General features: G+C 41.6%; 1 protein-coding gene across 2 annotated transcripts in view; it reads left to right on the plus strand.

Moving 5' to 3' along the window:
- Positions 1–13230: 13230 nt before the first annotated feature.
- E2F7 (E2F transcription factor 7) overlaps positions 13231–25434 on the plus strand; it is a 38036-nt gene continuing 25832 nt past the window's right edge. The window contains exons 1-3 of one of the 2 annotated variants that reach the window (XM_081130384.1): positions 13231–13451; positions 14170–14262; positions 22285–22575. In XM_081130384.1, coding sequence (XP_080986510.1) covers positions 14170–14262; positions 22285–22575 — 384 coding nt within the window. In that variant the 5' untranslated portion in view covers positions 13231–13451. The remainder of the gene's footprint in view (positions 13452–14169; positions 14263–22284; positions 22576–25434) is intronic. The other variant, XM_081130383.1, reaches the window with a different exon arrangement.

Raw genomic sequence — 25434 nt, forward strand, 5'->3', positions numbered from 1 at the left:
GAGGCCCCGCCCCTCCCCACCTGCAGCTCATCCAGGCCATTTCCAGGGGCTTTTCTGTGCAAGTGGCCTCTCGAGCCTCATGCTGAGGACTTTCCTAAAATCTCTCACACAAGCAGCAGCGGGCCCCATACAGCTTGATAAGTGGCCCCAGGCCTGGCCCTAGCGGCAGCTGCATTGGCTCATAGCTTGGCCTCTCCTGGACACCTCCAAGCCCAGCACAAGTAGCAGCCAACTATGGTTTGCTGTGTAGCTCGTGCTGGGTGGCCCTGGGCAAGGCACTGGCACAGGCTGACTTTGCACCTCCCGGGAGGCCCCAGACACAGTGCACCTGGTGGTCAGACTCGACCACCTGGATTACAACCCTACCACAGCCACGAGTGGCACACTCAAGGGGCACAGTTGGTGAACACCAAAGCCCCACTGAAGTAAATCCTGATCCATAGGGGTGTCTCCAGCACAGCAGCTCTCTGGCTGTAGTTGCAGCTGGTCCTCACAGCTGATTGGCCGGTGGGTCAATTCCTCCCAATGACGCCAACAGCAACCAAGGCTCAGCTACAACAGGACAGTGCACACAGCCCACACAGGGGAGCACCTAGAAGGCCCAGCTCAGGTGACTGGGGAGGCTGAGCCACTGGACCCTACAGGACACCTACTACACAAAGCCACTCTACAAACTCCAGGAGACATAGCAGCTCTACCTAATACACAGAAACAAACACCTGGGAGCAGCCAAAATGTGGAGGCAAAGAAACATGTCACAAAGGAAAGAACAGAAGAAATTTCCAGAAAAGGAAGTAAATGAAATAGAATCAAGCAAGCTAACAGATACAGAGTTCAGAATTTTGGTTATCAGGATGCTCAAGGATATTAGTAAGACTATTATGAAAACAAGTGAGACCATCAATGATCTAATAAAATACCTATCAGAAATGAAGGCTACATGAACTGAAATGAAGAAGAATTTAGAGGGAATCAACAGTAGAGGATGCTGAGAATCAAATCAGCAATTTGGAACATGAGAAAACAAAAAACACCCAACCAGAAGAGCAAAAACAAAAAACAATCCAGAAATATGAAGATAGCATAAGGAGTCTCTGGGACAACTTCAAGAGGCCCAACATTCGTATTATTGGGGTGCCAGAAGGGGAAGAAACAGAGCAAGAAATTGAAAACCTATTTGAAAAAATAATTACAGAAAAATTCCCTTGCCTGGGGAAAGAAATAAACTTATAAGTTCAGGAAGCACAGAGGGTCCCAAACAAGAGGAACCCAAAGAGGCCCACAGCAAGACACATCATAATTAAAAAGCCAAAGGTTAAAGACAAAGGGAGAATCTTAAAAGCAGCAAGAGAAAAGCAATTAGTTACCTACAAGGGAGCCCCCATATGACTGTCAGCTGATTTCTCAACAGAAACCTTGCAGGTCAGAAGGGAGTGGCAAGAAATATTCAAAGTGATGAAAAGCAAGAACCTACAACCAAGATTACTCTACCCAGCAAAGCTATCATTTAGAATAGAAGGTCAGATAAAGAGCTTCTCAGATAAGGAAAAGCTAAAGGAGTTCATCAGCACCAGACCAGTACTACATGAAATGTTGAAGGGTCTTCTTTAAGAAGAAGCTAATGAACAAAAGAATCTGACAAACTAAATAGATCCAGAGACACTGACACATGGAAAAGACGGATCATATTTCAGAGAGAAGAAAGAAGGGGGTGGAGGGTGAGAAGAGATTAACCAAAGAAGTTATATGCATATATGCATAATCCATGGACACGGACAATGATGGGGTGAAGGCCTGGGGAGGGGGTGGGAGCAAGGTGGAGGGGGTCAATTAGGTGGAAAAAATGGGACACCTGTAATACTTCCAACAAAAAAGATAAATTTTTAAAAAATCTGTGTTGTAAGTTAGCATTGCTATTATGTCTAACTCTGGTTTGCTTATACCTACATACCGATAGAATATGATATATTATTTACCTTGACTATATTAATGAGTTTCTGAACTACATCATCTCAAGTACAATCCAGCAGCACAGTTCCAGGCACTGGGGACACAGCACTGAATAAACAGACAAAAATGAATGCCTTCAGACTTTAATAGACATTTCTCCAAAAAAGACATACAGGTGGCCAATAAACACATGAAAAGATGCCTAATGCCACTAATCATCAGGGAAATGGAAATCAAAACCACAGTGAGAGCCACCTCACACCCACTAGAATGGCTACTATTTAAAAACAGCAACAACAGATTAACAAATGTTGGCAAGAATGTGGAGAAATTGGAACCCTGTGCCTTGTTGGTAGAAATGTAAAATGGTGCAGCTGCTATGGAGAAGAGCTGGCTAATTCCTCAAAAAATTAAAAATATAATCACCATATGATCTAGCAATGACACTTTTGGCTACACACTCAAAAGAACTGAAATCAGGGTTTCAAAGAGACATCTGTATACCTGTGTTCATAGCAGCAGCATTCACAGTAACTAAGCTGTAGAAGCAATCCAAGTGTCCATAGACAGATGAATATATAAGGAAATTGTTGCATATACATACAATGAAATACTATTCAGCCTCACAAAGGAAGGAATTCTGACCCATGCTAGAACCTGGATGAACCTTGAGGACATTATGCCAACTAAAATAAGCCAGTCACAAAAAGACAAGATGATACGATTCCACTTACATGAGGTAATCAGAGAAGTCAAAATCATACCGACAGGAAGTAGAATGTGGTTGCACAACAGTGTGAATATACTTAATGCCAGTGAACTGTACGTGTAAAAACGGTCAAAATGATAAATGTTATGTTATACATATTTGACTACAGTGGAAAAAAAAAAATCCTTCAAGGAGTTTACATATAATGAGAAAGAAAAAATGAACAAATAAACAAAGCACACGATATGCCAAATGGTGGAAGAGTTCCAGAGAAAAACAAAGCAGGGAAGAAAGAAAGAGAAGGCTGGGGGTGGTCACAGCAATCAGGGAAGACTTCACTGAGGAGGTGATATTTGAGCCAATACCTTGTGTCAGAGAGGGCTAGCTGTCCACAAACATTCATGGGTTCCCTTATTAGAGTAGAATTGTTGCTGAGGTGACCTCTGAGCCAGGGCTACATTACCCAGCCCCTCTTGTGTGTAGACATAGCCACATAACAGCTTGTCACCAGTGGAAGTGGAGATGTGCTTTATCTTACTTCTAAGCCAGGGTTTTCATGAATCCAATATGGCTCTTCCACTCTTTCCCTTTCTGCCAACTGAAATATATTCCAAGAGAAATATAATGGGAGCCATGTATGTTATTTTAATGAACAAAATAAAATGAGGAACGAAATAGGCCCAGAGGCATGGAAGCATGGCACAGACTGACAGATCTCAGAGGGAAGGGGAGCAGGCAGAGATTAACCAAAGAACTGAGAGGCAATATATGCATAATCCATGGCCACAGACAATAGAGTGGTGAAGGCTGGGGTGGGGGAGGAACCGGGTGGAACAGGGCAATGGGGGAAAAGTGGGGTATATCTGTAATAAAGATAAATTTAATAAAGATAAATAAATTTAAAAAATAAGTAAATAAATAAATTTCCCAGTAGCCACATGATAACATTAACTATAATATTATTATTAGTATAAGTATATTACTATTAATATAAATGTGAATCATTAATATAAGTAAAAGGTAATGGGTGAACTTCATTTTTAACAAATGCATTTTTAACCCAATATTTCCAAAAACTATTTCAACATGTATTCAATATAAAAAATATTGAGATACTTTATACTTTTTTTTCAAAGACCAACATACATTGTACACTTACAGCACATTTCAAGTATTATACCACTTTTCAACTACTCAGTAGCCACATGTGGCACCACATAGAACAGCACAGGTCCAGACTATGGTAGAGCCATAAGATTAACAGAGGTGAGTCTCTGAATCTCCATTAACCAGGCACATCCGCATGTTATTACATGAGAGAAAAATAAACTTTTTTGTGTCAATCTTCCAAAATTGAGGTCTATTTGTTGCAGAAACTGACTCTTTAAAGAGCTGTATTAAAAACAAAAAACTACAATATACAGCATTGGCTTAGCAATCAGGTGACAGGAAGCACAAAAGAGACATTAGAAGCTGCAACTCAGAGCCCCGTGATATGTAGCGGTAAAGCTGTTACCTGAGCATGCCTGTGACAGCACCAGAAGCTAGTGATCCTATAGCATTAGAGTAAGTATTTTGAAAGACTCACAATGTCTATAGATGCTGTATTAGTTTACTAGGGCTGTCATCACAAAATGCCACAGATCGGGTAGCTTATACAACAGCAATTCATTTCCTTACAGTTCTAGAGGCTGGAAGTCTAAGATCAAGGAGCCAGCAGGGTTGGTTTCTGGCAAGACCTCTCTCCTTGGCTTTCAGATGGCCACCTTCTTGCTGTGACTTCACATGGCCTTTTCTCTGTACACAAGTACTACTGATATCTCTTCCTCTTCTTTTTTGTTTTTGTTTTTCCCCCCCATAGGACAGGGTTTAGGGCTGCCTTAATTCAGGCCTTTATCTTTTGTCACTTAGACTATTTACAACCAGACTGAAGTGTAGAGTTTAGGGATACACACGTTGGTGATAAAACTTTAAAGATATACAAACAAGAAATCACTATAAAAGTTGAGAGTGATTATTACTGTAGTGTGCAAAAGGGTCAAACTTGAGGTGGGTCATAAGAGCTCCTGGAAAGGCTGGAAAAATTCCTGGTGGTAGTTAAAAGGGTGTTTGTCTTGTGACAATTGTTTCTTGTAAGTTTTGAAATCAGGAAGTACGAGCCCTCCAACTTTGTACTTCTTTTTAAAGATTGTTTCCTCCCAGCCGGGCGTGGCTCAGCAGTTGAGCATCGACCTGGGAACCAGGCGATCGGGGTTCAATTCCCAGTCAGGGCACATGCCCAGGCTGTGGGCTCGATCAATGATTCTCTCATCATTGATGTTTCTATCTCTCTCTCTCCCTCTCTTTTCCTTTCTCTGAAATCAATAAGGATATACTTAAAAAATAAATAAATAAAGATTGTTTTGGCTATTCTGAGTCCCTTCCATTTTCATATAATTATTAAGATTAGTTTGTCTATTTCTGCAAAGAAACCAGTTAGGGTTTTCATAGATTGTGTTGAATCTGCAGAGCAAAATTAATTATTCTAATCCATAAACACAGAATGTCTTTCTATTTCTTTCAGTGTTTAACATTTTTAACAATGTTTTGTAGTTTTCAATGCACAAGTCTTGTACTTCCTTTGTTAAGTTTATTCCTATGTATTTTATTCTTTTTGGTGCTGTTGCCAATGGAATTATTTTAATTTCAGTTTTAGATTTTTCCTTGGTAGTGTATAGAATACAACTCATTTTTGTATCTTGATCTTGTTGTGACCTTGTTAAACTCATTCATTAGCTCGTATTATGGTCCAAATGTGTGTGTCCTCTCCCTTCCCCAACTCATATGCTGAAATCCTAACCCCCACAGGTAATGGTATTAGTAGGTGGGACTTTCAGGAATTGCTTAAATCAAGAGGGTGGAACCCTCATGAATGAGATAGTTCCTTACAAAAGAGGCTCCAGACCTAGAAGCAAGCTGTCACCTGACCATGCTGACACCCTGATCTCGGACTTCCAGCCTCTAAAGCTGTGCCTTCCTCCTCTTATAAGGACATCTTATTTAACCTTAATTACCTCCTTAAAGGGCCTATCTCCAAATATAGTCACATTGAGGCTTAGGGCTTCCACATACGAATTTTGTGGAACACAATTCAGTTCATAAAATATACAGAATGCTCCTCTCTGCACTGAACAAAGATGATAAATAAATGTATTTAGGAAAAAACTGGCTGGTTTGCAAGCAGACATAAAAGACAACAAAGAGAATCTAGAAATCAAGGTGGATTGGGGGCCTTGCAGGTTTGGAAAGGTGACTGCTTCCACGCCCTGAGCAGTAGGAGGTAAGACCTGAAATGCTTTGAGCAAACCCACTCACTAAGTTGTTTCTGTTAAGAGGAGAGATTTTCAAGGCTGAAACACAGATTGTGGTAACTTAGCCTCTCGCCACCAAGCCTACTGCTTCAAGGGTCTTCAAGTTAGCCCATTAAATTGAGAGAGATGTATAAGGGCAAGAAGGGAAAGAAATAGAGTGAACTTAAGAATAATGTCTAGGAAAGAGCTTTGGGTATGGTTACTGTCACATGGAACTGACTAGAAATCAAAGGAATAATGTTTCCAAAGAACAGTGCTCTGGGTCTTAAAAAGCCTGTGACTGTAAAACATCATCTCAGGGACCTCAAATATCCACCCGCAGGAAGCAGGCTGTGAAAGCTCCAAGGAAGTCATATTCTTTACTGCTGATATCAGAGATTGCCAGGAAGGATTAATGGACAAAGTACATCCTGTAGGGCAGAACCAAGGACTGCAGAAAACAATAAATGAGCACATTCTGTCCCCTGAGCATAGTCTAATGAAGGAATCTGCTCCACCTCCAGGGCAGAGTCTCCCTAACACCTGCCCTATTGGATCCCTCATTGCTGTAGACCAGTCACTGCAATGGATCTCCCAGTCTGCCCTCTTCTAAATAAGAGTTTCTACTGCGGTTGTCTTGTTTTTGGTCCATATTTTTATGGGGTTATTTTGGAGGGAGGTGGGCATACAGTTTGTGTTTGAATTCTTAGGTCTCCAAAGTTTAAATCCAGTGTGGCCATGTGACTAGCTATTCTCTCAAGAGGATGTGAGTAGAAGTGATGTACACTGTGTGTCCACTGATTTCTCCTTCCACTAGCTAAAAGCAGATGACTCAGAGGCCTGTTTAAAGAGATTGCAGAGCCACAAATGGAAGGAGCCTGGGTCTCAGAGTTGCCACACACAAGAAAGCCACCTGCCATTCAGGAGCACCATTTTCAGACTGTTACATGAGCAGAGGTAAATTTCTGTTTTGTTAAGGTACTGCAAATTTAAGGTTTCCTTGCTATAGAAGCTAACATTGCCCTAATTAATATGCTCCTGGAAAAAAGTAAAGGAGAGAGCTATGCAGTTCTCTGGACAAAAAGCATTCCAGGTAGAGGAAAGAGTAAATGCATGGCTCTCTGGCAGGAGAACAGTATGTCCAAGGATCAGCAAGGAGCCTAGCATGACCAAAGCAAAGCAAATGAGCGGGAAAGTTGAAGGTGATAAGATCACAGCTGTAAAAAGAGGCTGGATCTGAACACCTTGTATAGGCACCTTGAACATTGTAAGGACTTTGGCTTTTACTTTGAATGAATTGGGAAGACACTGGAGTATTGGGAAAAGAAGGAGCACATGATCTGACATTTTAATGTGGATCACTGTAGCTGGTACCTAGGAACAAATTAAAGAAAAAACAGTTTGGACACTATTAAAACAATCCACGGAAAAGGAGAAAGTGGTTTAGAATTGGGAGGTTGTGGTAGAGGCAGTAAGCAGTGTTTGGCATCTGGATATATCTCTGAGGTAGTGCCAAAGCTCCTTGTTTGAAATTCAGGCATATATAATATTCATGCTCTGGTTGGCTCAAGTCAGAGATCTATATGTGCATGAAGAGCAGAAATTGGCTCCTAAAGTGCTTGGTGTCCTCTCTAGAGAAAAGGACTCTACCAGTGCATAACAGTATTATTGTTTCATTACGGGTATTAATAATTAATATGTAAAAAGTAAATGAAACTAATCTAAAGTCTTATGGATGCTTTCTGAGTTACCCAGACCATAAAAACTTTACATTGAGATTTAATGCTATCAAATACATTCGTCTTCAATGCCACTGTAATACTAACCATGAGTTTGCCGTTGGCCTGAGAGACAAGATTGCTTTGCATCCTTTCTAACAGCCAACTGTGACTGCTCCAAAACAGACCAAAAAATTAGGCTACCATTTTAAATAGGAAAACTATCAAGATGTCAGTTTTATAGCCATGAAATTCAGTGAAGCTTGCCTCGCAGACTGTACGGAGGTTCCTTTCTCTTAATTTCTAATTGCATATTTAACAAGAGAATCATTAGAAAATGGTGAGAGCAAAATTATTTTCTTACTACTGTGAAAATTTTAATTCATCTCTTGCAAAAGCAAGAGATCAGTTTAAACCCTATAGTTAATCATGGGGTGGGTATCCCTCGCTGTCAAAACTGTCCGCTTTCCTCTCTTTATCATGTTTCCAGTTATGCTTCAGCTGCGTTTGTAATTTTTTACTCCTTTAGAGTCACTGTAAAGAAGGTAAATCATTTACATGACTGTATTTTTCTTCAACCAGCAACTTTGTTTAGTTTATGTTAACACTAAAATGGACTCTTCTTGAAATTTTTAATTACTAAATAAAAATCACAAGATTATAAAAAGTTTAAGAAAAAGCAAACGCAAATTACCCCAAGTGAATACTCTAGCATGATGCCACTGTAACTGCAAGCATCAATAAAATACTTAACCATGAGACAAGTAAAGAAATCAGTAAAACTGAAACACAAATTCCCAGAGTAAATTTCAGCAAGCTTAAGAAAATAGCAGAAGTGGCTGCATGGGAACATAATTAAACAATAAGAAATCCGGTAAAACTGCATATTAAAAACAGGAAGGAGTCAAAAGGCTAAGGTAGAATTTAACTTCATCAGCTAAAAGAAATGAAACAAAGAGGAATTCAACACACACACACACACACACGGTATTACACCAGTTTACTAAATAGTTGTAGGCCTGAGAGAAGATAAATAAATGCAACAAAATATTAGATATTTTGCAAAAAAACAAAAACAAAAAAACAATCACAGGAAATAGGAAGATATTCATACTTTACTTCCTTAAAGTATAAGATAAAATAAAGGAAGCAATGCTCTCATGGATAATGACCTACAAGTTTTAAAAATAACACTTTGCAAAAGAAACATAATTTTTTGGCACTCCTTTGGCCAAAACACAATCACTTTTGATGGGACTTTTATAACAGACATCTGGAGAGGAGAAAAGGAAAACAAAGTATGTCAATAAAATGTAGTCCAAAAGAATATGTTCCAATTTGCAGGGCCTTGTGGGTCCCTGTGCTAGATGGTATCATTCTTTACACATGTGTATAGCTGAGTATGAGAACAGAACAAGTCTATGTTCCACCGTCTTGGAAGCGGCAGTCTATTTGACAGGCATGTTCTATCTAGAGATCTTATCCACTGGGGATTGCATTCATATCTATCCAGTCTTTGACAAGAATAATAATCCAGGAATCCCAAGCAATACTCTAAGTCGGCCACGCAAGCCTCCATTTCCACAGTTCTTTCTGAATCTCTCTCCTTGTATCAGGAGACACTTCCCCTTCCTACCACATTAGAAATGTAGGGAGACCCCCATTCAAGCCTTCCTCCTGGATGAAGGAACAATTCATTGGGGGGGGGGCAGGGGTATCTCCAATCTTACCTGATTTCGCTCACATCTGCCCCACTCAATTAAGCCTGCCTTGAGTTCTCTTTTCCCAGGCCTTGTGGCTTTGGTGTCCTGTTCTCTACAGGACACTGATAAACTTATCTGAGTGTACTGAGGCCATTAGTGAATGCCCAAGAAGTGGCCTGATCTTAAGGAGTAGAGAGGCGACGAAAGGAGTAGAGAGTAACATCTTGAGAAATAATCCATCCAAAGGGACTAAATTTGGTCCAATTGCAATGTCTCAGCCATTGGGGGAGGGAAGGAATTATGAGTATAACATAGTGTCTGCTACCCGGACTTGGCCCCTACCTAGCCCAGGCCCCATGACCAAATGCTTAGGAAAAGGGATAAGAAGTGAAAAATAGCCACCAACAGAATGAGAATGTTCTCTGACTCCCTATTTCAGCACAGAGAGGCACTGGCCTGATATGGCTGGGGGTGGGAGGAGCACAAGCCGGGGGCCAAGGCCATCTCCCATACTCTGTGGTAGCAGCACCTTACAGAACCATTAGCAGCAAACACACCAGTCCCAGGGGCAGCAAAGACCCAGGCCTGGCAGCAGCAGTAGCTGGCACTCTTGAGGGAAGGACACAATGGCATTTCAGAGCATCCCTGACCTTCTCAGGGCCAAAAGTTTTGTTGACAGGAGGTAGCCAAGCTCTATGGAGGTACCTGATGTCATACATCACCAGTAGGCGCAAAAAGAAACCAACATATAGCAATGGAGGCCTTGGGTGTCAAGGAAAATTAAAAGAACTTGTTTGAGAGTATGTGTGGCTGGGGACGCCTGGAATTCACTGGGTAGGCAAGGGTGTCTTTGAACAAGGCTAGAAAGTCCAGTATGCTATAGAAGGTATTACAGAGAAGCAATGTTTTATACTTAAAGGTTAATCCCATTTTCATGCCCAGGTATGGTCTGAGGAAAGATGTCTTCATGTTACATGGGTAATGTTGGTTAAATGATTACTCTCTCCAGGAACCATGTGCATTTTAACAAGGACTCCTTGTATACAATACATTAACCTTTGTACATGAACATTTTCCCAATTGCTTAGTCAATGCCTGGGCTAATATAACTCAATTTGGGCTCAATACTCCATTTCTCTAGTCTTCCCAAGGTGGGAGGCCCTGCACAGGTGAGGTAATGTAAGCTTTTAGTCCCTGAGTCCCTAACCCCAAACTATTCTTTTCATTGCACAATGAAAATATTTTCATTTAGTCCTACAAAGAATTATCATGAATAAATGCTATTAAAATAATGCTATATGGTAGATATAAAAAGTTACATTCAGCCACTTAATTCTAAGCTTAGAAAGATGAAGGTGACAGAGGTCAGTCTTTGGCCTGATATTTTTTATTATTCTCATTATTTGTGTATGTATGTATATACATGCATGTACATATGTAATGTAATGAGTACAGATGCGTTCAGTTTCACCAAATGTGGAATTTTAAAAGTTATTTCATTTTCAAATTAAAAAGTCAGCAACATTCTTACATATCCAAACTAAGTGATTAGAAGTCAGGAGCAAACAGTTTTAAGAGGATATCCTCAGTATCCAATGAGCACTTAGAATGACAGAATTGACAGTTCTTCAGAGGTCTTCCAAATCAGCCTACTGCCAGCTGTTAGAGAAAGCTGAAACTTAGGTTAGCCAAACCTTTTGTTCCAGGTCACCCTGCAAGTTCCTAGCCAAGCTTAGTCTAGAACTATGTCTCTCTATCCCTCAAATTAATCCCTTCCCTTCTGGGTAAGGTTCTGGAGATTAAGGAGAGAAGCTTGTCCCCATTTTCTCCAGAATCTCAGTTCTAGGACAGTGGTCAATACTCATTTTTACTGTCCCAACCACTGTGGTCCCTCCAAAAAACCACACCCAAACCTGCAGCATAAAAATGGCACCACATAAAGGGGTACCCATGACACTCTCCATCATCCCACTGTTCCAAGAAACACCCAGCCTGGCTGAAAATCCATCCTATTTGTTGTGCCCTGGAATGTTTATTACAACATAATACTTACCTTCAGTATGCACACACAAGAACACACACGCACACGTACACCAAATGTACTATCCTTTCTTTTAGTGAGAATGCAAATTACATGCTCTTTAAGGAAACAGACCTTGCTCCATAGGGCTAAAAATGAAAATGTGTCTGTAAAGATAAAGAATGAATTCCCTCTGTACTCTATGGGACAGGGAATCACAGCTTAAGCACCTCCTTTTGAACAGCTGGACATCTGATGTCAAATGGGAGCCATTACTGCCCTTTGGCATTAATCTGTTGTTGTTGTTGTTGCTAAGGCCATGAGCGGGAAACAATCATGGACTCATTCTCCATCTGACATTGCTTGGGGTCAGTGATTTTTAGGCTGTATTTATGACCAATCTAAACAGAGTACAAAGTGAACGACTAGGTTGAGCATTCTGAATTCTGCAGTTTGTTTAAAAATATATGTATCAGGGAGGGGAGGGGTGGAAAGTGGAACACCTGGTACAGAAAAGATAGTAAGAAAGATATTCCTGCTATAAAGTATATGATTTGTAGGGAAATATCTGTAGACATGCTTTAAAGAAGGCTGTCTCAAACTCCAATAGCGGGACATCCTACTAAATGACTTACCGGTACTCTTCAAAACTCTCAAGGTCACCAAAAATGAAGAAAGACTGTCACAGCCAAGAGGAAGGAGCCTAAGGAGACACGAGGACTAAATTTAATGTGGTATCTTGAATAAGGTAATGACTTTGGTTAAGAATAATATATCAATATTGGTTCATTAATTTTAACAAAAGTATTATACAAACGTAAAATGTTAATAAATAGGTGAAACTGGTTGCCAGGTGGACGTATGGGAACCCTGTCCCATCTTCTCATTGTTTTCTGTAAATTTAAAACTGTTCTAAGCAATAACGTCTATTAAAACGCACTTGCACACACGCCCAAGACTGTCTCTATCACTATTCATATTTTAAGTAAGACACTAAAGTTGAAGGAAGTGAAACATTTAATACAAATCAGTAACGTTGAGGAAATTTTCTCGACTGTTTCCCAGAATGCTGGTCCTTATTGCATAGAATTCTTTAATACCGCTTTTCCTCTATTAGCGATGTCCTGAAAGGAGACCACCACCCCAGAAACTTTTCCGGACTTGCAAGAAAAGAAAAAAAAACCCAAACAGCTGGCTGCGCTCGCAGGCTGGTTTCCAGGGCTGAGCGGCGTGCCATCTGCTCGCAGCAGAGCGGTAACCATGGTGCACGTGTCACACCAGCGTTAGGTGTCCGCAAAGCTGCCCCAACACGCCCGGGCAGCTTCGCCGCTGCGCGCGGGGCCGGGCCCGGGGGGCGGCGGCGGCAGCATCCAGCGCGCGTATCTCGTTTTCCAAACTCCATCTGCCTTCCCCCCGCCCCGGCTGCGCCCGCGCGCTCCCCGCGCGGCAAGTTCAGGGGACTTGAGCGGGTCTTTTGCACGTAACAAAAGAGCCCTCCTCCTCGCCCCGCGCGCCCGCCCCCACCTCGGCTTCCCGCGGCCGCCCGGGCCCGCGTCCTCCGCGGGAATTGGCTCCCGCGCCCAGGGTTTCCAGGTGCCCGGAAGGGGGGCGGGCCGAGGCGGCAACAATTGCGCGGGTGAGGGCGAAACGCGCGGCCAGGAGCGCCAAGACCCGAAGGGCAGAGAGCCCGGGCCGTGCTGCCGCGTGATTGGCCGGAGCCGCTCCGCCGGCCGCCGCTGATTGGTCGATTCTCAAATTCGGTCTCTAGGCGCCAGAGGAGGTGTTTTAGCGGGGACCGCGATCCTGGGCTGCAGTCGCCGTGGGCGAGTCGGGACGCCGGCGCCGTGCGGATGCCGCGGGGCCCGGGACATCGCGGGGCGTTCGGAACGGGGGTCTGCGCACCTGGCTTTCCCCGCCCGATGTCGCCGCCCGGCTGCTGATCGCCTGGCCCCACTGATCCTGCGCGGGCGTGAGGCCATAGAGGTCCCAGTAGAGGCAGGAAACCTCCTTCGCAAAGCCGGAGTAAGTAGCGCCGGCGGGCGGGCGGGAATTGGGGGGAAAGGGAACCCCCCCCCCCGCCCCGGCCGCCACCCCTCCCCTCCCCTCCCCTCCCCTCCCCTCCCCTCCCCTCCCCTCCCCTCCCCTCCCCTCCCTGGCTGAAGGCGAATAGAGGAATTTATGCCGCCGGACCAGGTGCGCGTGGGGTGTCCTGGCTCCAGCCCATCCGCTGGCCGGGCAGCAGAGGGGACTTGCCTTTCCTCACTGCTTGGGGGGCTACACTGGAAAAGTTTATCCTTGGGGTCTGTTTGGGAGCCTGGAAAGGGGCTGCGCTAAGAGCAGAAGGGTCTCGGTCTAGCGATCAGGTTTCCTTCCCCCGATTCAAACCTCCTTAAAGCCGAATTCCTCGCAGTTCTTTGCGCCAAAATTAACTGACCTTAGGAGACTCTGTACTTTCTAACAGATTTGCCCTACACCTTCTGACTGGGTAACTTTACTTTGTTCTGTTGCTCTTCATAAAAAATTACTATTTTTGTCGATTTTTTTTCTTCCCAAGTTTTCCCTAATTGGTGTTTGTGTTCGTTCGTTTTAGAGAGCTGGAGGTGGCTACGCTCCTAGAAATTCCCAGGATGAGTTTAGGGAAGGGAAGTTCATGTTCGCGAGCGGAAAATAAATAGGTATTTTTGTTGGAGGAGAAAGCATCTAATTGTAAAATCATTTCTAATGTAATTGTGCATTACAGATGGAAGTAAATTGTTTAACACTAAAAGACCTGATCAGCCCCAGGCAGCCCAGACTAGATTTTGCAATTGAAGATGGGGAAAATGCACAAAAGGTAAGTGCACTAAGGTCTAACATATTTAGGATGGTGATGTCTAATTCAGTTAAGTGTTTCAATATGCCACTTGTTTTTGTCTTATAAAACCTAATGAATATGATGAACATTATAGAAATATACTTTTTTTAAATGGAGGCATCCAAACCATTAATAATTGAGTTTCTCAGTCATTGTGCTGTGGAAAGGGGCTAGGTTAGATGCAGTGTTGGAAACAATTTATATGAATCAAAGTTATGCTGGATGCCTCAGTCAAAAGTTTGTAGTAGTCGTAGCTACCAAAACTGGAATTAGCTAATGCTGTGTAGGGACGTTAAGCCTCAGTACCCAGGAAAATAGACCCTTTGCTATAAATGCTGGATTACTAAAGTACTGTGAAATATTCTTCATACCCATTAATCAGCTCTTACAGGCTGTCCCATTACAGTACTACTGCTGGTCTGGTTTTGCACTGAGTCATTACTCCTCTTTTGCAACCCTCTAATTTGTAAGACCATGGTGGTGTCTTCAAGAAACATTACCAAGTAAACTGGCCATAGCAATATCTAAACTATCACTGTACCCACGTCAACACAGTTACACTCACCGAGTGCCCTCCTGAAACACTGAAATAGCTTGTTAGTATCAAACATGTAAACAATTTTAGACAAAGGCAAATAGATATAATAAACCTGGATGTAGAAACTTCGAATATAAACCTGAGCATAGCAACTTCCTTGGGCATTGAAATTCTCTAGGATCCTAGTCTAAATTTTAGATTTAGCATCAGCAATAAAACTGCCTGGTTGCAAAGAACCTATTATGTGACCCTTCGAAGAATATTTGACAACCATTAATTTTGGATAGGTGTGAAATTGTATGCTTTCCTGTGTAGGGTCCCCCCCCCTTTGCATTCGATTTACTTCTGTTAGGAAAAGAAGTATACCAAAGCATTCTTGTTTTAAAGAGGACTTTTTAAAAAAATACCTAAGCTATATGAGGGTGAAAATGCTCAGACTTTTTATTTTTTGAATTTTGACTTTAGGAGTTTCAGAGCAAAATTTTGTTATGTTTTATAATTTGGATGGGATAGCCTTTAAAATACATATATACATTTATATAAAGCCTAAGTCAGTGTCCACTTTTTCCATTCTGGGTCAGTGACTTCTTATCAAGTGCCTTCAACTTCTACTCTAGTTAGCATCAGTAAGTACTATGTCCAGTTGAGCTTTTACATTCTAATGGATATGGGGAAAAACTCAAGTGACTCCAGAGAGATTGGGAAAGTGGTTACAATGTTTGAAATGGAATATCTGAGCAGGAATTATTTCACCTCTCAGAGAGAAAGCAAAGGATAGAACAGAGTGCTTCTGCCTAGGTACTTGGGACTTTGTCTCTCTTATCCTGTTGCTGTGAAAGGATTTCTAAGGATAGTGAGAACATGGAATTTGGAGTCAGATCTGGGTTTGAGTTTCTGCTCTGCCATTCATTAGCTATGTCACCTTGAACAGATATATTTATTTAGTCTTTCAACAAATATATCAAAGGTGCTAGGGGACAGAGGTTTAATAAGTCTCCTAACTTCTCCTAACCTGTTTCTTTTATAAATTGCAACTAATAAATAGCACCTCCGCCTTTGGCTTTTTGTTGAGCACTCAGCAACACATACTGTTCACACTATACTCAAACTGACAGCCCAAGACAAATATGATTCGGGCCCTGCCCTCCGTAACCTGAGAGACTTTCAGGAACTCAGATGTAAAACTAACCAACTGTATTATGATTTGATAAGTGCTGTAATATGAGTGAGAACAAAGTGGCCCCCACGGAACAAAGGAGGAAGAAATAAATTCATGGGGAGTCTAGGGAGAGTTGGAAGGCTTCAGATGAGCTAACATTAGAGTTGAAGATGTTCAGCCTACAAGAAAAGAGTGAATGAGAGGGACGTTTTAGGGAGGAGAAACAACACAAGGTGTGGACATTTAAGAAATGTTCAAGAGATTCAGCATGGCCACAAACTCACGGTGCTGAGTTGTTCCTTCTTAAAACCCTCTGAGGGATGTTTGCTTGCTACAGAGCACTTAATCTTTCTGGACTGGTCAAGAACTCTTACAAGTTCTGTATTATACATGCATTTTCTTACTACCGTGGAGAAACTTAAAACATAAAGGAGTTTCAACTTGATTACCCAAATTTACTGTGCCCAGTTGTGGGATTATAAACAACTCTCCTAAGTTTACGGTGCATTTAGGCATGACAAAAGTAGAAAATGGATGATTTGGGACAAAGAGGTGAGCAATGAGGACTGAGCTGTTGGGAAGGCTTCGTGAGGAGGTCACACTGAGCTAGGGCTTGAAGAAATGAAGGTTAGACTTAGGCAAGTAGAGAAGAACTAGTAAAGAAGTAGAAATGAGGCTCTGGCTGGTTAGCTCAGTTGGTTAGAGTATTGTCCTGATATGCCAAGGTTGCCGGTTTGATCACCAGTCAGGGCACATACAAGAAGCAACCAATGAAAACATAAATAAGTGGAATAACAAATTGGTGTTTCTCTCTCTCTCTCTCTGTCTCTGTCTCTCCTTCCCCCTTCCTCCCCCTTCCTCCCTCCCTCTCTCTCAAATCAATTTTTAAAAATAGTAGAAGTGAGTGGTATATTTGGGGACAGTGTCTAGACTTAGTGGTCACTGGTTTTTTCTGGTCACTCATGTCTTTTGAGAGTGGTTAAGAAAGAATGTCAGTTGAATTTGAAATATATATCTGTACCTGTGTAATCACAGGTAAATAAATATGTGCAGAAGGCAGCTGGTTGCCTCACTTTGGAATTCATGGAAGGTGCTAGCCAAACACAAACTTGAAAATTATCATTATACCAGTTGGTTTTAAAACCGTGTACATGAGAGTGGTGAACTACCCCAGAGAGAGCAAGTTGAGAAGAGTGTTGGGCTGAGGTTTGTAAGAGTGGAAAAAGAGGAACCAATGAAGGAGACTGAGAGGGAACAGAGAAGTAGGAAGAGAACCAACAGAGAAAGACTGCTATCTCAGAAGGACTGACGGTTTTACAGAGCAAAGAACAGTCAGTAGTCTTAACCACTGCAGTGAGGTCAAATGAGGTATTCTGCCGTTGCTTTCGCACCTGGAAGGTGACCTCGGTGAGAAGCAGTGGATCGGAACACACTGATAATTCGAGGAACCCCTGGGATATGGGCATGGGAAAGCCCTCAGTGTGGATTACTCATTCCAGAAAGTATGCTCTGATGGGAAGGAGAGTCGTTAGTCACTAGCTGGGGAAACTTCCCAACAGGTAGTTTTTGCAGTGAGCCTTAAACAATAGGTAAAGTTTCAACAGGCAAGGCTTAGCCGATGGCGTTAAAGACAGTGATGGTGTGAGGAACAGCCCAGGCCTGGCTCAGCGGTTGAGCCTCGACCTAGGATCCAGGAGATCATGGTTCAATTCCTGGTCAGGGGCATGAAGGAGGTAGTCGATCGATGATGACTCTTTCATCATTGATGTTTCTATCACTCTTTCTCTCTCCCTCTCCCTTCCTCTCTCTGAAATCAATAAAGATATATTAAAAAAGAAAAGAAAAGCAAGTGGACTTTTGGGGCAAAATGTAGAGTTTGCATGAGATGAAACTGGAAAAGAGGTTGGCATGACATTACCAAAGGCCTTGACAAGGCTGATTACTATATTATTTGAGATAACATGATCAAAACTGTATCTGAAACAGAAGCAAGACCAAAACCAAAATCTTTTAACTACCAACCCTTTTCCAAGGCAACATATGGCATGGTTTTAATTCGGGTGTAATGAATGATGAACATTAGTAAAGCACTTCACAGATTACAGAATACTTTCACCTTCATTATCTAATCTGATCTCATCCTCACAGTAATTCTGGCAGGTAAGCCAGTGTGTATTACCTCCGTTTACATATGAAAACTAGAGAAACATGTGTCATGGGTTATTTCTCCAGGCTATGTCTAAGGGAGGAAGTGATTTCCAGGGTGTTATAGCTTGGATTTCCTGACAAGCAGTTGTGACATGGAGCTTAGTGTGCAGGAGGTTTATAGGGAGTATTCTAGGAATTGGTGCCTGGAAAAGGGAAGGGCAGGGAAGGCAGCAGAGATGGGCAGAGGAAGAGGCAGATCTGCAGCACAGTTTCAGTGGAAGTCTGAGTTTAGCCTATGGGGAGTTCCAGGATAACCCCTCAGGGCAGTCCTGAGTCAGGCAAGGGGGCCAGGCTTTTACATATCAGGGCTCCGGGGAGGGGCAGGACCCCAGATGAGTCAGCCCACTTGGCCAAGACATTCCAGGTAAGGGCTTCCTGTTGGCATGACTTCCAGCAGTTGGAATGAATCATTCATTCCTGAAGAGGTCTGGTTGCATCCCAGTTTCCACCACATAGCTGGGCAACCTTGCTGGCAAGCCTTGGAGAGAGAGACTTTAGCCTGAGTTCCTTATTTTATGGAACAGGAATCATGGTCCCAGATAGAACGAACAGTTTGTTCAGGATCAAAAAGATAGAGAGTTGAGACAAAAACCTGGTTTCCAAATTCTTGTTTCAATCGCCTTTTCACTGCCTTACACAGTGTGAGGATTGCAGGATAAACAGCTGGATGGAGCAGGGTCGACCAGATAGCAGTTGACTTTCTACCCACCTGAGACCTTGTAAAACAATTTGCTAGACATTTTTTCCTTTTGATATGGAGGTGTGATGCAATCACAGCATATCAGGTAACCTAACTCTCCTCCTACCTTAAGTACAGATGGTCCTGACTTAAGTTCAGCTTACAAGTATTCGACTTTACAATGGTGTGAAAGCAGTACGCATTTGGTAGAAACCATACTTGGAATTTTGAATTTAGCTCTCTTCCTGGGCTAGTGATATGCTGTAGGATACTCTGTGGTGATGCGGGGCAGCGACAGCGAGCCGCAGCTCCCAGTCAGCCACGTGGTCGCAAGGTAAACAACCCACACTCGACAGTGTGCTGTGTTGCCAGTGTTTCTGGATACTGCGTTTTGTTTTTCCCATCCCATCATGTCTACAAAACACCCGCCTGGGTCTCCTGCTTCTGGTGAGAAGAAGAGGAAGTCAATTACAGGTGCTCCTCGACTTACGATGGGGTTCCATCCCTGCAGTGTAGGCATTAAGGGCACAGTTAAAGTAGGGTAGGCTAAGCTATGATTGTCGGCAGGTTAGGTATAGTAAATGCTTTTTCAACTTACCATATTTTCAACTCGCGATTGGTTTATCAGGACATAACTTCATAGGTCGAGGTGCATCTGTATTACTTAAACTGTAGTGAAAATATATCAAAGTGTTGGAGGGAGTGATCTCTCTGAATTGCTCCTCGGTAGGGAGAAAGGAGGAGGCGCGCCTTGTTCCTTGACTCCAGGTGCCATGGACGGTAGAGAGGGAGGGAGAATCTCCGTCTGCCTCAGCAGGCCTGGGCCACGCCCTCTGCTGTAGGGATACCTTTTTGAATATCTAGATAATCAAGGCACAGTGTCCTCCATGCACCTGTACTGGGCAAGGCATTGTGCCAAAAACTGTGAGGAATGAGACATGCGGAACTTACTCCCTGACCTCCAGAAGTGCACAGTCCCGTGAATGAGACAAGACATATACCCGGGAAGTTAAATATATTAGCTCTGAGTGTCAGCATGAATGGTAATAAAGAATGGGAAAGAGAGGAGAAGATAATAGCTAAGTTTTATTGCATGCTCACTATGTGCCAGGAACTATTCACATAACCCTTGAGGTTGATATTTTTATGAACTTCATTTTCAGTTGAGAGAATTGGAGACTAGTGAGGAGAAGGAGCTGGGCCTCCCTCATACTGCTAAGTAGCTGGCCCTGGAGCCTGCATGCAGACCGCTTCCCCATTCTACCTCTCCATCCATCCTAGTGGGGCTTGCTGGGGCCAGCTGTGTGTGGGAGCTGTGAAAAAGGTAGCTTCCCTAGGGGCACCCAATTCAAGCTTATTTCTAGATGCAGAATTTCAGAAACTCCTGCTTTCAGCTATTTCTTGCATACCAGTTACTTTTCTATGGAATAAGGTTGTATGTAACCTCAAGCAAGTTATTTAACCTCTCTGTGCCTCAGTTTCTTCAGCTGTAGACTGGAAAACTAGTAGTATCCAGGTCACAAGATTAGATGAGTTAATATACATAAAGTTCAGGAAACACGGTGTGGCGCATAGTAAACACTCAATACTTTCCCTGGAGGGTTCCCTTGCAGAAGACTGAATCAAAATTGCACACTTGTAGGAACTTGTTAAGAGATGTTGGTAGAGAGGGGAGGAGAGTGGTGAGGAAGAGCTCAGCCAAAGAATGTATATGCATATATGCATAGCCCATGGACATAGACAGTTATGTGGTGAAGGCCTGGGGGGCCTGGGGGGCAGAGAGGGGAAATGGGGGACATCTGTAATAGAGTCAGCAATTAAAAAAAAAAAAAGTTAAATGATAAAAAATAAAAGAGAGAGAGATGCAGTGCCCCAGGCTGGACGCTTACTGCTGCTGTGGCGGGAGAAACCAACACTCACTCCTACCCCCACCCCCTTCCTTCCTGTTACAGAAGGATAGAACCACCATGGCTAGCTGGCAGACTCTGCTAATCCAAGGAACAAGAGTTGGCATGCTAATACAAATTCCAGTTTCTCCCAGTCTTTTCCCTCTTCACATGTTGCTCATTTATAAGAAAGCACTTTTTTAAAACCACTGTTCAGCCAAAATCCAAGCATGCAGTAGCTATAGAGCGATACATGTACAGGAAAGGGAGTGACAAATACTTAACTACCCACCTTCCTAATTATGTAAGATGGTATTGCCTGGAGGTGAAGTCTTCTATAAGATGAGCTGAATTGCCCAGCTGGTGTTGCTTGGTGGTTGAGTGTCAACCCATGCACCAAGAGGTCGCGGGTTCGATTCCTGGGCAGGGGGCGTGCAAGAGGCAGCTGATTAATGTTGCTGTTTCTCTCTCATGGATGTTTCCCTCTCTCTCTGTCTCTCTCTCCTCCCCTCTTCCTCTCTCAAATCAATAAAAATATTTATTTTTTTAAAAAATCGAATCTTTCTGATTTTGAATGCCAAAAACTGGTTTTAGGGGAAAGAAATTTGTTATAATTTCTTGGTAGTTGGGTCAAATGTAGGTTCTCTATGCTCAGTCCTTTTTTACAATGGACTAATGGACATAATGGACCCATCATTAATTTTTCCATATAATTGTCTAAGATATTCTACTTAAAGTGTACTCAGGGTAGGTTCTACTCCACAAACTGTTGCCAAGCTGGAAAAAATTGAGAGTTAAGCACTTAGAAATCTCTATTGCAATTTAATATCGCCCCCATGATATCTGAGCCTGTGATCAGTGGCCTCTTCTTGTTGAACAGGCTGTATGTAGATCAGTTTGATTGGCAAATTCAAGTGGAGAGTCACATGGAGTGAGGGTTGCATGAGTCCTGTGAAGTAAGACCACATATCAGTATGTGGGAGTTAGAAAATTAAAAAACCTGGTCCACCATGGATGATTTGAGAACTGCTTTGGGGGAATAGCATTAGACAGCTCCAGGTTCACTTAAATTGTGGCATTTTGTTGGATGTGCTTCCATTTAATTGGTCCTGCTAATTGCTATATTAGTGTGGTGAACACTGAACTACAAAAGCATAATTTCTCTTCACTGGTTAGTGCAAACTTAAAGTGTTTAAAAAATATGGCACTTAGGAGCATATGGACCCAGCTCACATTTGCCCTTCTCATCCCCAACTATAACAAGCGTCCACCAGTGACAGATACACTCATGACTTCTTTCACAGAGATGCCATGAAAACTATGCATAAAAGAAGTGGCAGATTATAATCAGTTTCTCATTGGAGCCCCTCCTTGAGTCCCATGAATCTGTCTGTTTTCATTAGTCCTATCCTAATATTTTTCAGCCCTGAACATACGGTCTCTTTGTATTTTCATGGTGGGAACTAACTGTTCTCTTAGCTTGATTGCTGACCTTTCTCATTCTTACTAAAAGGTCTCTTTTTTAAAATAGGAAAATATATTTGTTGATCGATCAAGGATGACCCCGAAGACTCCAATAAAAAATGAACCAATTGACTTATCGAAGCAAAAAATCTTCACTCCAGAAAGAAATCCCATTACTCCAGTTAAGCTTACTCCAGTTAAGCTTGTCGACAGACAGCAGACAGAACCATGGACACCCACAGCTAACCTGAAGATTCTCATTAGTGCTGCCAGCCCAGACATAAGAGATTGGGAGAAAAAGAAGGGACTGTTCAGACCCATTGAGAACAAGGAGGACGTGTTTACAGACTCTCTGCAGGTAAACAGGCTGTGCTCCCAAGGGCTTTTATAGAATTATAGAATTAATTTTTTTACTTGATTATTTAAAAAAATCATAGAATTCTCAGTTTTTTAGCTACTGTTGAGCCAAAAGCACTATTAAACTTAATATCTTTTTTTATATAGCTGAAATGGAATTCTCACTCTGTATCTCATGTTTCACAATGAATGCTTTCTTCTCTTTATGATATTCCCTTGACCAGTACACATTTAAAAATCAATTTTTAAGCAATGATATTTAATAATTTTGATTTAATGAGGGAATTTGTTTTGTTTGTTTTTTCAATGTAGCTGTGGATTTAATTCTCCAATTTTAAGGATATTAATCTAAATATTTTTTACTTGGGAAGTGGTGTTATTCTCATATATGTCCAGTTTGTTGGGTTTGGGCTTTAACGTTATCTTTAAGTTACATGTCCTGTGGAGAACCAGAGCTATTGAATAAGTGATATAGCTGTACTTTTTTAAGAAAAAAATCAGTGTTCACTAATTTTTCAGTCTCCCATCAAACTTTTGCTGAGAAATACTAAGAAAAATTACAGATGTGAATGTTATTTCTCTTCCATTTTTCTTTGTTTTGGTGGATTCTTTTAATCTATAAAAATTACCAAAATGAATAAATTGGGACAGAAGACAAAAAGATGCCCCAAATTACAGCTTGAAATTTATAGACAAAAATGAACTGAGTGTGCTGTACACTTTATTGCAGTGGTAGTCACAGATTCCTTTACGTGACTGAGTACACATCTGATCACACATTGGGAATCACTGCCCTAGAGAAACTCCTGCGTATGTACACTAGGGGACATGAACAAGAATATCAGAGCAGTGTAGTTCCTATTAGCCCAAGTTGGGAACAACCCAAATCCTTATAAACAGGAAATGTTCAAATAAGTTGTGGTTTATTCATGCAATGGTGATCATACACACAAGAACCTGAATGAATCTTAGGATGTACAGTAAGTCCTCACTTAACGTTGTTAATAGGTTTTACGACTTTAAGCCAAATGACAAAAACAAAACAAAACACCAAACCAATTTTACATAGTTAATTGATATAAACAAGAGTTAAGTTCCTACAGCATCTCATCAGCATTACAGGAAAACAATGTTGAACTAAATGACATTATTCAAGGCGAGGACCTGTTGTATGTTGATTGAAAAAAGCAAGTCTCAGAAGGACTAAAACCCAAACAAAACCAGCCTAAGTGATATATTATATAGGAATACACATCTGTATGACAGAGTGATTTAAAAATGGCAAGGAAATGATAAATACAAATTCAAGAGATGGGTTACTCTATTAATGTAAACTAATAGTACTATTCTGGTTTGGGGATTGGTTGGGAGGTAAAGTCATGGTTACTAAAGACATTATATAAATGTTAAGTGGATTTTATATGACCAACTATTCTATCAAAAGGCAATAAAGAACTAGTATTTTTTTAAAGATATTCCTTAGTATTTTTTAAGAACTTAAAGGGATCCTGTGACCACAAAGTTTGAGAACTACTGTTCTAGGATATACACCAAATTGTGCAATTACTAGGTTATTGGATATTCACATACTCACAAGATAACACTGAATTGTTTTCCCAAGAGCTGTTTGCGTCCACCAGTAATGTATAAACCTATATTGACCCACAGCCCCTCTGACACTTGAAATTCTCAAACTTATTAATTTCTGCCAACCCAGTGAGGTGTTCATTTGCTTTTTCCTGGGTTACTGATGAGGGTAAGCACCTTTCCATATCTTTACTGGCCACCATGTTTTTTCCTCTTCTGTGAAATACCTGTTCATGTTCTTTGCTGATTTTTATTGATTCGTAGGGTTTACTGTATATCTGTGAAACTAAACCTTCATCAGTTATACGTGCTACATTTCAAATTGGTGCCTGCCTTTTTCCTCTTTATGTTGCTTCTTATAATCAATTGTCCTTGTATCATTTATTCAGCTCTTCCTCTTCCCTGGAGCTGGCAGTGCTACCTCTGTCACCTGTCAGAGTTCCATTTGTGTGTACGTCTGTTTCTGGGCTCTTTCTGTTCCACTGGCCAATTTGTCCATCACTGAACCAATCCCATACTGTAATAAGCCTTCATATCAGGTGAAGCAAGAACTTCAATTTGCTTTCCTTCAGAGTATGTGGGCTATGCTTTGCCCTTTTTTCTTCCATATGTACTTTAGATTGGATTTTAATTGTAATTGCATTGCATGTAGATGAATTTGGGAATTAACCTGGTTATGGTACTGAGCCCTCCTATCCATGAGTATATGTTTCTCTGAGTTTTAAGTCTATTTCTTTAAAATGTAAATTTTAATATTTTATGCATATAAATGTTTGTTAGATTTGTTCCTAAAAACATTATCATTCTTTTTGCTAATAGAAATCATATCTTTTTAATTCATTTTCTGTTGCTATTGTATAGTGATGTAACTGACTTTTTAAAATAGTCTTCAGTTTTTCGTGTAACCAATCATGTGTTCTGCAGAATGAAAGTTTCGCTTACTTATTCCTTCCAAATTCCTGTGCCTCAGTTTCTTTTTCTTGTCCTCATGCCCTAGCTAGACCTCTAATATGATGTAGAAGAGGGGCATCCTTATCATTTTCCTGATTTTTAAGGGAGCGCTTCCCAGGTTTGCTCTTTAAGACTGATGTTTTCTGTTGGGTTTTTATAGACACACTTCATTCAAGCTCTCCATTCCTAGTTTTCTAAGGGCATTTTTGAAAATCATGAGCGGGTGTTAAATGTATTAAATGTTTTTTCTGAAGCTATTGAGATCATCATATTGCTTTTCTCCTTAAATATATTCATTGAAAAACCTTTTACTTTCTTGGGG

This window comes from Miniopterus schreibersii (genome assembly GCF_964146895.1).
Source record: "Miniopterus schreibersii genome assembly, chromosome: 2".
NCBI lineage: Eukaryota > Metazoa > Chordata > Mammalia > Chiroptera > Miniopteridae > Miniopterus > Miniopterus schreibersii.